The sequence below is a fragment of the Pleurodeles waltl genome, unplaced genomic scaffold, assembly GCF_031143425.1.
Source record: "Pleurodeles waltl isolate 20211129_DDA unplaced genomic scaffold, aPleWal1.hap1.20221129 scaffold_97, whole genome shotgun sequence".
In the NCBI taxonomy this organism is placed as follows: Eukaryota; Metazoa; Chordata; class Amphibia; order Caudata; family Salamandridae; genus Pleurodeles; species Pleurodeles waltl.
In genome coordinates, this window is record NW_027150408.1 from 1470981 (window position 1) to 1483554 (window position 12574).

Here is a 12574-nt window from a genome sequence, read left to right on the forward strand (position 1 = left end):
AGTATCTCAGTGAGTACCCTCAGTATGAGGATAAGATATATACACAAGATATATGTACACAAACCAAAATTATGCAGGTTATCGCAAGAAAAGTAATGCAAGCAGTGTAAAGTTACAAAAGATTGCAATAGGAGCACATAGGTATAGGGGCAACACAAACCATATACTCCAAAAGTGGAATGCAAACCACAAATGGACCCCAAACCTATGTGAGCTTGTAGAGGGTCGCTGGGACTGTAAGAACACAGTGAGGGTTAGAGAAATAGCCCACCCAAGACCCTGAAAGGTATGTGTAAAGTGCACCTACTACCCCCAGAGAGCACAGAAGTTGTGATAGGGGGATGCTGCAGGAAGAACAAACACCAGCAATGCAACAACAGTGGATTTCTGGACCTGAGTACCTGTAAGACATGGGGACCAAGTCCAAGAGTCGCGACAGTGTCGAGAGTGGGCAGGAGCCCAGGAAATGCCAGCTGAGGGTGCAAGGAAGCTTCCACTGGATGGAAGAAGCTTGGTGTTTTGCAAGAACGAAGAGGACTAGGAACTTCCCCTTTGGAGGATGCATGTGCCAGGTCGTGAAGAAGCTTGAAGAGGTGTTCCCACGCAGAAAGACCGCAAACAAGCCTTGCTAGCTGTAAGGGTCGCGGTTAGGGTTTTTGGAAGCTGCTGTGGCCCAGGAGGGACCAGGATGTCGCCACTTGGATGAGGAGACAGAGGGGGCGCCCAGCAAGTAAGGGAGCCCTCACAGAAGCAGGCAGCACCCGCAGAAGTATCTGAACAGGCACTTGGAAGAAGAGTGAACCGGAGTCCGTGTGAAGTCACAAAAGGGAGTCCCACGACACCGGAGGACAACTCAGAAGGTTGTGCACTGCAGGTTAGAGTGTCGGGGACCCAGGCTTGGCTGTGCACGAAGGAAATACTGGAAGAGTGCACAGGAGCCGGAGCAACTACAAATCATGCGGTACCCAGCAATGCAGTCTAGCGTGGGGAGGCAAGGACTTACCTCCACCAAACTTGGACTGAAGAGTCACTGGACTGTGGGAGTCCCTTGGACAGAGTTGCTGAGTTCCAGGGACCACGCTCCTCGTGCTGAGAGGGGACCCAGAGGACCGGTGATGCAGTCTTTTGTTGCCTGCGGTTGCAGGGGGAAGATTCCGTCGACCCACAGGAGATTTCTTCAGAGCTCCTGGTGCAATAAGGAGGCAGGCTACCCCCAGAGCATGCACCACCTTGAAACAGTCGAGAAAGCCGGCAGGATGAAGTGATACAAGGTTGCTAGTAGTCGTCTGGCTACTTTGTTGCGGTTTTGCAGGCATCCTGAGCAGTCAGCGGTCGATCCTTTGGCAGAAGGTGAAGAGGTAGATGCAGAGGAACTCTGGTGAGCTCTTGCATTCGTTATCTGGTGAGATCCCCAAAGCAGAGACTCTAAATAGCCAGAAAAGGAGGTTTGGCTACCTAGGAAGGAGGATTGGCTACCAAGAGAGGTAAGAGCCTATCAGAAGGAGCCTCTGACGTCACCTGCTGCCACTGGCCACTCAGAGCAGTCCAGTGTGCCACAAACACCTCTGTTTCCAAGATGGCAGAGGTCTGGGACACACTGGAGGAGCTCTGGGCACCTCCCCTGGGAGGTGCAGGTCAGGGGGGTGGTCACTCCCCTTTCCTTTGTCCAGTTTCACGCCAGAGCAGGACTGGGGGATCCCTAAACTGGTGTGACTGGCTTATGCAGAGATGGGCACCATCTGTTCCCATCAAAGCATTTCCAGAGGCTGGGGGAGGTTACTAGTCCCCAGCCTTCACACCTATTTCCAAAGGGAGAGAGTGTTACACCCTCTCTCAGAGGAAATCCGTTTTTCTGCCTTCCTGGGCCAAGGCTGCCTGGACCCCAGGAGGGCAGAAACCTGTCGGAGGGGTTGGCAGCAGCAGCAGCTGCAGTAGAGATCCCGGAAAGGCAGTTTGGCAGTACCCGGGTTCTGTGCTAGAGACCCGGGGGATCATGGAATTGTCCCCCCAGTGGCAGAATGGCATTGGGGTGACAATTCCATGATCTTAGACATGTTACATGGCCATGTTCGGAGTTACCATTGTGACGCTGTACATAGGTAATGACCTTTGTACAGTGCACACTTGTACTGGTGTCCCCGCACTCACAAAGTCCGGGGAATTTGCCCTGAACGATGTGGGGGCACCTTGGCTAGTGCCAGGGTGCCCACACACTAAGTAAGTTTGCACCAACCTTCACCAGGTGAAGGTTAGACATATAGGTGACTTATAAGTTACTTAAGTGCAGTGGTAAATTGCTGTGAAATAACGTGGACGTTATTTCACTCAGGCTGCAATGGCAGGCCTGTGTAAGAATTGTCATAGCTCCCTATGGGTGGCAAAAGAAATGCTGCAGCCCGTAGGGATCTCCTGGAACCCCAATACCCTGGGTACCTCAGTATCATATACTAGGGAATTATAAGGGTGTTCCAGTATGCCAATGTGAATTGGTGACATTGGTCACTAGCCTGTTAGTGACAATTTAGAAAGCAGAGAGAGCATAACCACTGAGGTTCTGATTAGCAGAGCCTCAGTGAGACAGTTAGTCATCACACAGGGAACACATACAGGGCACATACTTATGAGCAATGGGGCCCTGGCTGGCAGGGTCCCAGTGACACATACACTAAAACAACATATATACAGTGAAATATGGGGGTAACATGCCAGGCCAGATGGTAGTTTCCTACACACGGGCGCTGTGAAGGTCTGCTGGGCCTGTGGTCCTGGACCAGGCTGCTATATAGTACTGACAGTAGGAATGTAGCACGAGCCAAAGACACCTCCCTGTGCTGCCTTGTGTGGGTTTCTCACGGGAACTGTGCACTACATATGTGGGTAATTGCTGCAAAGTTACACTGTTGACATGATATTGTTGTAGATGTCTTTATCATGAACATTTTAAATAAGAAGAATTTTAAAAAAACAGTGAGTTCATACACCCACTGAAGGCACTTGTAATGTGGTGGATGGGATATCTCCTCCACTGAACTCTAAAACAGGCCCTCAGTCTCTGCAGACTCTTGCAGGCTGGTCGCAGACAGTCCTCTGACATATGTCTCTCAGTACAAAGGTGCAGAGTAGCACATCCTCAGAAATATCTTTAAACTCCTTGCAGCAGACTGCAGTGAGCACGAAGGGCCTAACTTAGTCAAATGAAAATAGCAATATTATATGTCAACATTGTATTCAATGGCACTTTGTAACACAGCGGGCGGGATATCCTGTTCCCAAACTCTAAATCATATCCTAAGTGTCTGCAGACTCATGGAGGCCAGTTGCAGATAGTCCTCTGTGTGCACGGCCTGCTCTGTACCTGACGTGTTAGTGACCCATACTTCAGCAGATGATTTATGTCTCGCGTTTAACAGTCTAACATAGAAGCTGCTCTGACACGCATATAAAATGTGCTAATATTTTAACTGATGGTGGTCACAATTGTGCCTACCCTATTGATTAACATGTTAGTCAATGAAAAATAGTGTGAAGTATAATTTAGACTCCAGTTCAATCACGTATTGAAAACAAATGTGTTTATTAAATGTTTAATGTGTGATTTATTAGTTTAAAGAGTTGAGCAGAAATAAAGAAATGCACTACTCTGACACATTTATTATCATGTATTAACAAAGTTTTCATTTAAAGTAAAATGGATTGCTTTATTAATGGATGAATAACATTGATGAGTTTATAAGTGCGTATTTTACATGTTTTATTGAACTGCAACGAGTGAACTGTAATGCATTTGAATTACTTATGTTAACAAGGCCTACAGAACTCGTATTATTTGCAGCTAGGTAAAAGTGTTGTAATTATTTTTTTAACATGAGCTTTCTTTTGGGTTCCCATGAGAAACATTGCACGTAGCAGTAGGTCATATGCTGAATTCATAGATGGAGGAATGCCTGGTGTCAGTGTGCTTGACTGTGTTCACTGGGATCCTGCTAATCAGGACCCCAGTGATTATGCTCTCTCGCCTCTAAATGTTGTCATTGCATACTGGTAACTCAGTATTTCACCCACAATTGGCATACCTGTTGCCCCCTTATAAGTCCCTAGTATATGGTACTTAGGTACCCAGGGCATTGGGGTAGCAGGGGATCCCTATGGTCTGCAGCATATCTTTTGCCATACATAGGGAGCCCATGCAAAGGCTTCTACATGATTGCCATTTAGACTGCACCAGGTCACTTATAAGTCACCCTTATGGCAGGCCCTTCAGCCCTGAGGGCAGGGTGCAAAGTACCTGTGTGTGAGTGCACCCCCATGAACTCCAGGACTATTTTCCCAGACTTCGTGAGAGAGGTGACGCCATTTTACACATGTACTAGACATAGGTGACTACCTATGTCCAGCGACATAATGGTAACTCCAAACATGTTGGAATCATACCGCAAGGCTTTTGCAGGCATGGTTGTATGATTCCATCCACTCTGAGGGCTCCTTAGAAGACCCCCAGTAGTGCCATACCAGTCTTGTCTGGTTTTAGGATTTGTCCCACCTTGTTCTTCTCTTCCCTACTTATCCAGTTCTTAGCAACAATCATTTGAATCATGCAGGGGATCTCCCATCTGATCTCCATTTCACCATCCTCTTTTATTATCTTTGATTGGTAGTCCGGGCTCCCAGTTCTGAGATAAATGTAGAGTCCCACATGTGCACTCTAGCGCTGTGAGACTACAGACAGGTTGTGGGCACCTCACATCCTGACATTAGGTGTGAGACTGTTGCCCACACCATCTGCTCGGTCTCATTAACAAAGGTTTAGGTTGGAAATCCATGGGCGGTTGGGTTGAGCCAGATGTTTTTGTTCAAATTGTTGAAACTAGCATTAGGTTACTTGCCTTAATGTTTCCTAAACTGTTCCCAGGGGTTTTTAAAATGTTTAGAAACATAATCAAAATGTTGCTGTTGCTTTCTCACCAAGAAAGAATGGGTAGATCTGGGTAGGGGTGATGTCCTTGACACAGTGCTGAGGGGCATTAATTTACTACTGAGCAAGGATGTAATGTGACACCTGAATCTAGCATACCAGGAGGCAATCACAAAAAGAGCACAGTGAATAAATAGTGCTATGTTAAAAAAGAGTAAATAAGTGCACAGACAACAGTGAGGCTTGGCCTCTCCTTGGGTGTGTCTGTAAAACCTACGTTTGTTCTTGAGTTTTTGTCTGAATTTTGGCCCTTTGTCCTGAAATTTTTGCAGTCTTGTCCAGAATTTGCCTCGATGCCAGTGGTCATCCTAACTGCACCACGTACAGGGCCAAGCCTCTTTGTCCCCTGCCAGAGGGGCTGGGCCCCGAACAATCCTGTTTTTCTCTCTCTGCTAGTAGTCTGCACCTACAAGAGCTGCCTGCGGTTCATCCAGTTCTACTACATTCCACGCATGCGCGGTTCATAGCGCCTAGCAGTGTTGAAAGTAAATGTAAGTGAAAGGAGCTCGTCACAGCTCAGGAAAGACATGGCGGCTTCAGACCCCAGGGCTGAGCTGTTACAAGAAGTCACCTGCTCCATCTGCACAGAGCTGTACACTGACCCCGTGACCCTGGACTGCGGACACATCTTCTGTCTCTCCTGCATCACCAGGTTCAAGGCCAGCAGGGACTTAGAGAAATGGTGCCCGGAGTGCAGAGAGAGGATGGACCTGGAGAAAAAACTGAAGCCGAGTAAGAGATTGGCAAATATAGTAGAAATGGTGACAAGACTGGATATAGCGCCCAGAGGGCCTGCCACAGAAAGTCCGTGTGAGGAGCACGGGGAGAGGCTGCTGCTCTTCTGTGAAACCGACGGTGAACTCCTGTGTGTGGTCTGTGTAGAGTCCCGGACACACAGAGAGCACCGTGTGACCCCCACGAAGGAAGCACAGCAGGAGTACAAGGTAAGAGAACTGGCACTTGTATAGCGCCTGGAAGTCTGTGCGAGGAGCACGGGGAGAGGCCGCAGCTCTTCTGTGAAACAGACGGTGGGCTCCTGTGTGAGGTCTGTAGAGAGTCCCGGGCACACAGAGAGCACCGTGTGACCCCCACGAAGGAAGCAGAGCAGGTGTACAAGGTAAGAGGACTGACACTGTATAGCGCCTTATCACACTACAGTGCGTCGAGGAGCTAAGCAGAAGTGGCAGCTACAAAGGAACGGAGTAAGAATATGGAATCCAGGGTTATGAGGGAGTAAACACACTTCTACAGCCCCCATTACACTAAACTGCTTCGAGGGGGTGACCAGGGGTAGAATATTGGCCAGAATCTCGAAGGAAACAAACATTAGCACACATCTGTTCCTGCATCATCACTGTAAACCAGGGACATCATTTGCTAACATTGCACTATCACCACCCTGTGCTGGATTATCAGAGGGGACCTCCAAGCATGCCAGGCGAGGTACCAGCAGAAATGCCAGGAACAAAGCTTATCTACATGAAATGCCTTCACCTGACTAATGAAGTAACATTCACATCTCCACACGCCTGTGGCACAAAGGACACATCCACAGCAGCAGGTCTCCCACCTCAGCTTCAATTATCAACTTTAATCCTGCAATGCAATTACAATATTTTGTCTTCCTCAGCATATCAGTCTCTCAAAATACACACATTTTCCACTCAAACACCACTTTCTGTTTTCGCAAACAAACTGAGTTTTTCTGAAAAAACAAACATCATTTTGCCTTTAAAATATCAGCTTGCATTTTTCAGGACATACACAGTGTCCAAACATCAGCCTGTCCTTTTCATTGAGTACTTCGGTATAAAAATACCCCACATGGATATACCCTGCTTCGAATACCCAGGCATTACAATCATTGGCCAAGGATGCTCACCAACACATCAATGATGCATGTGCTGTGCAAATAATGCCACCATCATACCAGGGCCACCACTGTGCCAAGGCTGGATGCCATAATGGCCAGGGTCCCAGTCATGTCCATTATTATGCGGGGGGCAGCGCCATCTGTCCGGCATGACTAAAGGTAGGCCAGTCACGCCCTCACTTTATCAATGACCGCTGCCATGATGGCACAACTAGTCCACAAATAAACACACTATCCAAGAATGAGTCAGGACATCAATTAATGCAGATGAGGCTTTTAATGTTCTGGATCCTCACCCTGCTCTCCTCAGTCTTGCGCTGCAGTCCCACACTTCGGTGAGTGAGCACTAGTTACTGCTTCCACTCTCCTTTCATGGTGCATTGTTCACACGTGTGGTGCGACTGACAGGGCCGGGCATATACCATGAACAACCTCTTTGTGGCTTAGATTGAGAGTAGAGTAGGTGGTCATGTGGCCGACCCTGTGAGACAACACAGTGTCTGTCGGAGTGTTATCCTGGCGCCCGGCCGTTGTTGCAGCTGGCTTCACCTTCAGGGTCTTGAGATGAGCAATGCTGCCCTCTTTAATATGCAGAGACTCTCTGAGAGCTACTTAGAGGATGCTGGCGAGCTACCAGTGGCTCTCGAGCTACATTGGAGACTCCTGCACTAAACCATACAGCCATTTCTACCCCCGCTGACCACAATCCAATGTAAACAATACAGCCATGTCTACCCTCACTGATCATTACAGAATATTAGAGCATTGGAATGTTCAGAACTCCATTGAAGACAATGCAGCTCCAGAGATCTGTATTCACTGGTAAAGGCCCTCTCAGCCGAGTGTTCTAAACTCCACGAGCCTACACTAGCAATCCATTCTACGGTTTAAAGTGCAGTTAACCCGACATTCAGAACCAGGTGAAGAGCTCAGCAGTAGCTATGGCAAATCCTCCAAGGAATGTTCTGTTTTTGGAAAAGCCTCAACACATTTCTTTCAATTTATTTGGACATATTTCCATTGAAGAATGGGTAAATAAATCAGCTGGAGTACTAAAAGAGAAGCCTGGAAAACGCCACCAAAACTTTGCTGCACATGAACTGGATGTACTTGAAGAGCAGAGGGCTGAAAGCAAGACTAGAACAGCAACAAAATGGGCAACTCAAATATTCAGAGACTGGTTGGTAGAAAATAGGCACACACCTGATTTTGAGATGCAACCACTGCCTGAACTCTGCAGCCTTCAGAGACATTTTTATGCGGAGGTAAGAAATGCTAAAAGGGAATGCTATAGTAATCAAAGCCTAATATCAATAAGAGCTGGATTAAATAGACAAATTAATAATCCTCCTTTTAGCAGAGCTGTTAATATCATGCATGATGCTGTGTTTGCACCCGCTAACAATGTGTTAGTAGCAATTTTAAAAAAACAACGTAGAGAAGGCAAAGATGTCAGTGTTAGAAAAGAATTCATATCAGCACAGGACTTGTCACTGATAAAACACTGTGGTATTTTGAACTGTGATGAACCTATTTCACTTCAGTCCAAAGTTTTTTTTGATACCCAACTTCACCTTGCAAGACGCGGCAGGGAAGGATTGCGAGAGTTGCCTAAAAATGCTTTCACATTCCTACTAGATGAACACAACCGAGAGTATGCAACGTTAACCTTCAATGAACCAACAAAAAACCATAATGAAGTAAATGAGAAACTTAGATATCAAAACAGAGGGCGCATTTATGCCCAACCAGACAGTGCAATGTGTCCCGTGAAATCTTTGAAATTGTACATTTCCAAATTGCCCAGAGAATGCAGTTGCTTCTATGTACAACCAAAGAAACGTACTGTGGCGGATGCTGCAAGTGCCTCTGTGTGGTATTTCAAGAAGCCTCTTGCGAAAAATACAATTGGAGGACTAATGAAAGAAATCAGCAGGAAAGCAGGATTAAGCCGTATTTACACAAACCATTGTCTGCGCGCTACAGCTGTGCAATTGCTTGCAGATAATGGTTTTGAAGCACATCAGATAATGGCAGTCACTGGCCACAAAAGCGAAATGAGTGTGCAAAATTACTGGAAAGCTTCATCTGAAGATAGAACTGTTTGGTCCACTGTACTAGCAAATGCTGGTGACAGTATCAAGAAAGATGGATCTGAAAAATACGTAAATGGAGCACAACCCGGTGTAGAAATAGAAGACAGTTCTTCATTTAGAGTACCAGGGAGCAGCACAGATCACAATACGCAAAGAATTGTTTCCGATATTTTCTCACACTGTAACATCACATTTAACGGCAATGTGCAATTTTTACTGAAATGAAATCTTAATAGTACAGATGTGTCCTGATTGTTTTAATACATTGCAATGCTTGTTTTTCCTCAAACACATTAGTGAGCATGTTTAACTTGTGAATGTAAAACTTTTTATTTCATGATTTTAGTACTTTTATTGTAGAATGAAGTGTTAGTAATATAATAAAAGCCTTTTGTTCCCAGTTGGTTGCTGAAATTTAAAATGTGTTAAAAAGTCAGACATTTTTACGCTTCTTTCGATTCTTCCAATTATTTAGTCATATTTTCAAAATGAAACTGACAAGTGTGCCTTACATACCTCATTTCTGGTAAAAAACAGTACTGCTTTCTAGATTGCGTAGAGAACGAACATGGTGGGTGGGCTCTTCCTTATTTTCAGAATCTCCACTTCCGTTCTCAGAAGCGCATGCCCAGCAAAAGGACCCAATCTCTTTATTGAAAAAAAAAGAAGATGCTTGTTTCCCAGCAAGGTGGGTGAACCCTGGAAATTATTTAAATAGAGTGAAAAATGAACTCTGCAGCCCCTCGTCCAATTCCAGTTACAGAGTGTGAAAAAAGCCGTTACACTTAACGGCAGCCGCCATTGTTCTTTACGTGATGAAGGTATGTGTACAAAAACGTTTATTTTTGTAATATATCTTCCAAGGTTTTTGAAAACGCTGTATGCGCTTTACAAAAAAGTAATTTAGTGAGCCAGACACATGTACAACTATATTTAGTTAAACAAGGACTGGTTGCGCAACGTGTGCAGCCTGAGCTGCAACGATATTGTTTTCAAAAGCTTCGTGCCTTTTCAAAACATAAGGCAATTGACCTCTGTGTGCAGAACCCATTAACCCACACTTCATAGACCCAGAGCCGTTCATTCTTTTAAAAATTATTTAAACGTGAGTTCTGTATTTATTTCAACTTCGAGGTGTGTGTTTATTTTCCTGAAACGTAAAACTGCAGACGGTGGTGTTACGTTTCAGGAAAATAAACACACACCTCGAAGTTGAAATAAATACAGAACTCACGTTTAAATAATTTTAAAAAGAATGAACGGCTCTGGGACTGAACAATTTGGCTCAGTCTTTGACGCCTTCATGCTCTCACCTTCTCTGTTCATGCTCTAATAGCCTTAGAACCCGCCGTAGCGGGCTCTACCGGCTATTAAAGTCCCTCTCCCTTGTTAAATGCACTCGCCTTCGGCTCGGGCATTTAACGCGGGAGCGGGCCTTTAATAGCCGGTAGAGCCCGCTACGGCGGGTTCTAAGGCTATATTAAACAATACAGCCATTTCCCCCGTCGCTGACCACTGTCCTCTACTAAACAATACATTCATTGTACCTTGGTGCTGGGATAAACCATGTTTGACAGAAAATACTTTTCTCTCATGAAGTTGTCCTGAAAATTATGGCCGGTGAAGCTATGTACTGCCTCTTGACGCCCCCCCCCCGCGTCCGAATCCGCACCCCCTACGTCAGAGGGGGCTTGTTCATTCAGCTGCTTCCTGCATGTTTCAGCTCGCGTGTCCGTCCCCGCTCCCCCAACGCGATGTTGCGCATGCGCGAGCAGTCACAGCAGCACAGATTCAAACGAGGTGTTTAACCCCTTCGCTGCCAATGTTTAACCCCTTCGCTGCCAGGACTTTTCCTTCTCAGGTGCCAGGGATTTTTTGGTCTATTTGGGGATCTTTGCTTTTAGGCCCTCATAACTTTTTGTCCACATGAGCTACACAAGCCAAATTGGAGTCCTTTTTTCCCCACATCCCAGGGATTCTACAGGTACCCAGACTTTGTGGGTTCCCCTGAAGGAGACAAAGAAATTTGCCAAAATGCAGCAAAAATTTCGTTTTTTCAAATAAGGGAAAAAAGGGCTGCAGAAGAGGGCTCGGGTTTTTTCCTTGAAAATGGCATCAACAAAGGGTTTCTGGTGCTAAAATCACCAGCTTCCCAGCTTTCAGGAACGGGCAGACTTGAATCAGAAAACGCAGTTTTTCAACCCAATTTTGGCATTTTACTGGGACATACCCCATTTTAATGTAGACAAAATGTATAATTCACCAAGAGGTCATTTGTGTAGATCCTACAGTGTTTTCCTACAGAAATAACAACATAAATAAAAAATAATAAAATTGACGTCCAAAAAAAACATCTGTTTTTCTCCACGTTTTACTCTGTAACTTTTTTCTGCGATGTTAGATTTTCGAAAGCAATATACTGTTACGTCTGCTGGACTCTTCTGGTTGCGGGGATATATAGGGCTTGTCAGTTCATCAATAACCCTAGGTACCCAGAGCCAATAAATGAGCTGCACCTTGGAATGGGTTTTTATTCTATACCTGGCATACATCAATTCATTTGCTGAAATATAAAGATTGAAAGATAGGATTCAAGAAAACCTTTGTATTTCAAAAATGGGCCATGACAAGGTGTAGAGAAGCAGTGGTTATTTGCACACCTCTGAATTCCGGGGTCCCATACTAGCATGTGAATTACAGATCATTTCTCAAATAGATGTCTTTTTTACACACTGTCTTACATTTGGAAAGAAAAAATGTTGAATAAGACAAAGGCCAATAACACTTGTTATTCTATTCTGTTTTCCCACAAGTCTCCTGATAAAAATGGTACCTCACTTGTGTGGGTAGGCCTAGTGCCTGTGACAGGAAACGTAACATAGACACATCACATTTTTACATTGAAATTTGACGTGTTTTTTGCAAAGTGCCTACTTGTGGATTTGGGCCCCTAGCTCATTCAGCACCTAAGAAAACCTAGCAAACCAGGACATTTCTGAAAACTAGACACCTATGGGATTACAGAATGGGTTGGCTTGTGGGGCACTCACCAAGTTCCTTTACCCAGAATCCTTTGCAAACCTCACAATTTGTCCCAAAAAAATCATTTTCCTCTCATTTCAGTGACAGAAAGTTCTGTAATCTGAGAGGAGACACAAATTTCCTTCCACCCAGCGTTCCCCCAAGTGTCCTGATAAAAATGGTACCTCACTTGTGTGGGTAGGCCTAGCACCCGCAACAGGATATGCCCCAAAACACAACGTGGACACTTCACATTTTCCTAAAGCAAACAGAGCTGTTTTTAGCAAAGTGCCTAGCTGTGGATTTTGGCTTCAAGCTCAGCCGGCACCTAGGGAAACCTACCAAACGTGCATTTCCCCCAAGTCTCCCGATAAAAATGGCACCTCACTAGTGTGGGTACTCCTAGGTCTCGCGACAGAAAATGCCCCAAAACACTATCTGGACACATCAAAATTATCAAATACAAAACTACCTGTTTTGGTGGGTGTGAGAAAGTAGCCTCTTTCTAGCCTTGTTACCCCCACTTTTGGCCTGTTTGTGAGTGTATGTCAGGGTGTTTTCACTGTCTCACTGGGATCCTGCTAGCCAGGGCCCAGTGCTCATAGTGAAAAC

The 12574-nt window shown here is 45.4% G+C and overlaps 1 protein-coding gene across 1 annotated transcript in view; it reads left to right on the forward strand.

Moving 5' to 3' along the window:
• Positions 1-5447: 5447 nt before the first annotated feature.
• LOC138282302 (tripartite motif-containing protein 5-like) overlaps positions 5448-12574 on the forward strand; it is a gene marked incomplete at its 3' end in the record, with an annotated part of 119435 nt that continues 112308 nt past the window's right edge. The window contains exon 1 of the mRNA XM_069219687.1: positions 5448-5916. Coding sequence (XP_069075788.1) covers positions 5500-5916 — 417 coding nt within the window. The remainder of the gene's footprint in view (positions 5917-12574) is intronic.